The sequence below is a fragment of the Castanea sativa genome, chromosome 6 (assembly GCF_040712315.1).
Source record: "Castanea sativa cultivar Marrone di Chiusa Pesio chromosome 6, ASM4071231v1".
Classification (NCBI taxonomy): Eukaryota; Viridiplantae; Streptophyta; class Magnoliopsida; order Fagales; family Fagaceae; genus Castanea; species Castanea sativa.
The window spans coordinates 32,341,537-32,343,642 of NC_134018.1; the positions used below are offsets into that span (position 1 = coordinate 32,341,537).

Sequence of the window (2,106 nt, forward strand, 5' to 3'; positions counted from 1 at the left end):
GTATCTATTGTATGCATGATTTTGACTATTCAGTAACTTCGTCGGGCTGTAATTTTTTTCTTACAGTAAAATGTATATGTTCCAATGTTCATTTTTTTTTTCATTAGGTATTTAAACATGCATAACACAACCCATGGTACGTAAGCATTTGGTGTGGAGCTTGCTGCCTCATCTTTCTATAAGAATTTTATGTAACTTGCAACTATTAAAAAATGTGAAACTTTTTTGTTAATATTATACTATTTAATAACTTCATAATATTTTGAAAATTCCGTTGTTGTATTATATGTTTTTTTTTTATTTATTAACATACATTTCTTTTGTATCAATTGGATTTTTTTATTAAATGATACATAAAATTTATGTTTTGCTAATAATTTTAAAGTAAAAAAGTGAAATTTAAGGCTTCTATATATATATATACACACATATTAAAAAAATGTATTAATCTCTTATTATCCTGATATTTTTTAAGTATAAAAATTATGAGGAGAAAATGAAATAGCATGGTGGAGTAGTCACAAAACAATATAAAGTTGTTGAACATGTACATCCTTTGTCAAATATGCCATCAAAGCAATGATTTAGAAATCTCTCTTATTGAACTTTTCTTTTTCCCTTAAAAAATTCACTAGATTGCTTTTTAAAAGGTAATCTTTTTTACTGTGTTCAAATCTGAATCAATTGTCCTTCATTGAAACACCATATAAGAGATCAAATCATGCCAGCAGACTTCAATTGAGATGGCATGAAGCTATTAATAATCACACCATGCATGTTTATTTGTCCAAATCTGGAATCTAGTCCGAAAAAGTCTGGTAATTGGTACAAACTGGACATTTAATCCAAGATGTTGATATTCCTGTAAAATTAGACTAAAGTAGGTGCTTGATAACAAGTTTCTGAGAGGAAAAAGGTTAAACATAAACAAGTAGATGTAGATAAGATTTTCATCCGAACAAAGCACGCAGCATATATAATTGTTACATATATAGAATGTCTGAGATCATCTAATCATGTCATTTGCTAGGATAGAACATGGAACATTTAATGATCCACAAAATTCCAATTAGTACTAACTCCATACTAGTACATTGATATGGTACTAACTCCAAACTAGTACAATAATATACAATGAAGATTGTTTACAACTCACTAGGTGAGAGGAAGGGAGAGAGAGAGAGAGAGAGAGAGAGAGTACTAATTGTTAGTAACAAACATTAATCTTGCTCGTCAATGGTCCTCTGGAATGCTCTCCAAAGCTGGCCTCCAATTGCTATTTATGCCTTCATCACTTGTTCTAACTTCAGAAATCTTCCTTCCTCTCAACTTCAATGCATTTACCAATTGCTCCACAGAAGAATACTTTAAGCCCTCCTTACAATCCAAAATTTGTTTCAACTCTTTCTGGGTCACCACCACTCTAATCCTCACAACCCCACTTCTAGAATCACCTTCACTGCTTGTACCAACATTAATATCATCTTCTTGGAGCTTGAACCTTACCACCTTCTTCTTCTTCTTCTTCTGATCCCCATCAACAAGCTTCACTGGCTCTAACTTGGATGCTGTAGACGGCTTTGTTTGTTCAACCACTTCTGCTTCCTTTGGCACCTCTTCTTCTTGTGCTAAGCTCTTATTACTTAAGCAATTTCCCATGATACAGACGAAAGAAACAAAGAGAGAAACGGAGAGAGAGAGAGAGAGAGAGAGAGAGGACAGAGCAAATACGTCCTTGTGTATTTGAAGAAAGAGAAGGGTGGAGAAAGCACATGGACTAGCTGTTATTGCGTAGAGGTATTTGAGAGTAGGAAGGGAAGGGAGATTCTCTTGCTTGTGACCAACACAACCTATATATTAAGCTTCTTGATGCCCTTTTGTCTTGGCTTTCCATGTTGTTATGTGAATAAATATTAACATGGTCGTCTCTGTTAGCTTGTGATTATAGTTTCTTAATTACTGGTCCACTACCCATACGTACTTTATGCATAAGGCAGCTGCGCTAGCTGATAAAATTATTCAATTCATTGTAATTGTAATAGATTCTTTATAGACAGTACAAAGCATGTCAGGCTTCATGCATAATGACAATCAATGAACATGTAG

At 33.4% G+C, this 2,106-nt stretch overlaps 1 protein-coding gene across 1 annotated transcript; it reads right to left on the reverse strand.

Annotated features, from left to right (window-relative positions):
* Positions 1-917: 917 nt before the first annotated feature.
* LOC142641259 (uncharacterized) lies at positions 918-1,844 on the reverse strand. The gene has a single exon (XM_075815657.1). It carries the CDS (start codon positions 1,657-1,659, stop codon positions 1,234-1,236), a length of 426 nt encoding a protein of 141 aa, XP_075671772.1. The 5' UTR covers positions 1,660-1,844; the 3' UTR covers positions 918-1,233.
* Positions 1,845-2,106: the final 262 nt, after the last annotated feature.

What these genes read in the sequence shown, in the direction of transcription:
- LOC142641259 (XM_075815657.1), bottom strand. Translation starts at nt 1,659, where the DNA reads ATGGGAAATTGCTTAAGTAATAAGAGCTTAGCACAAGAAGAAGAGGTG.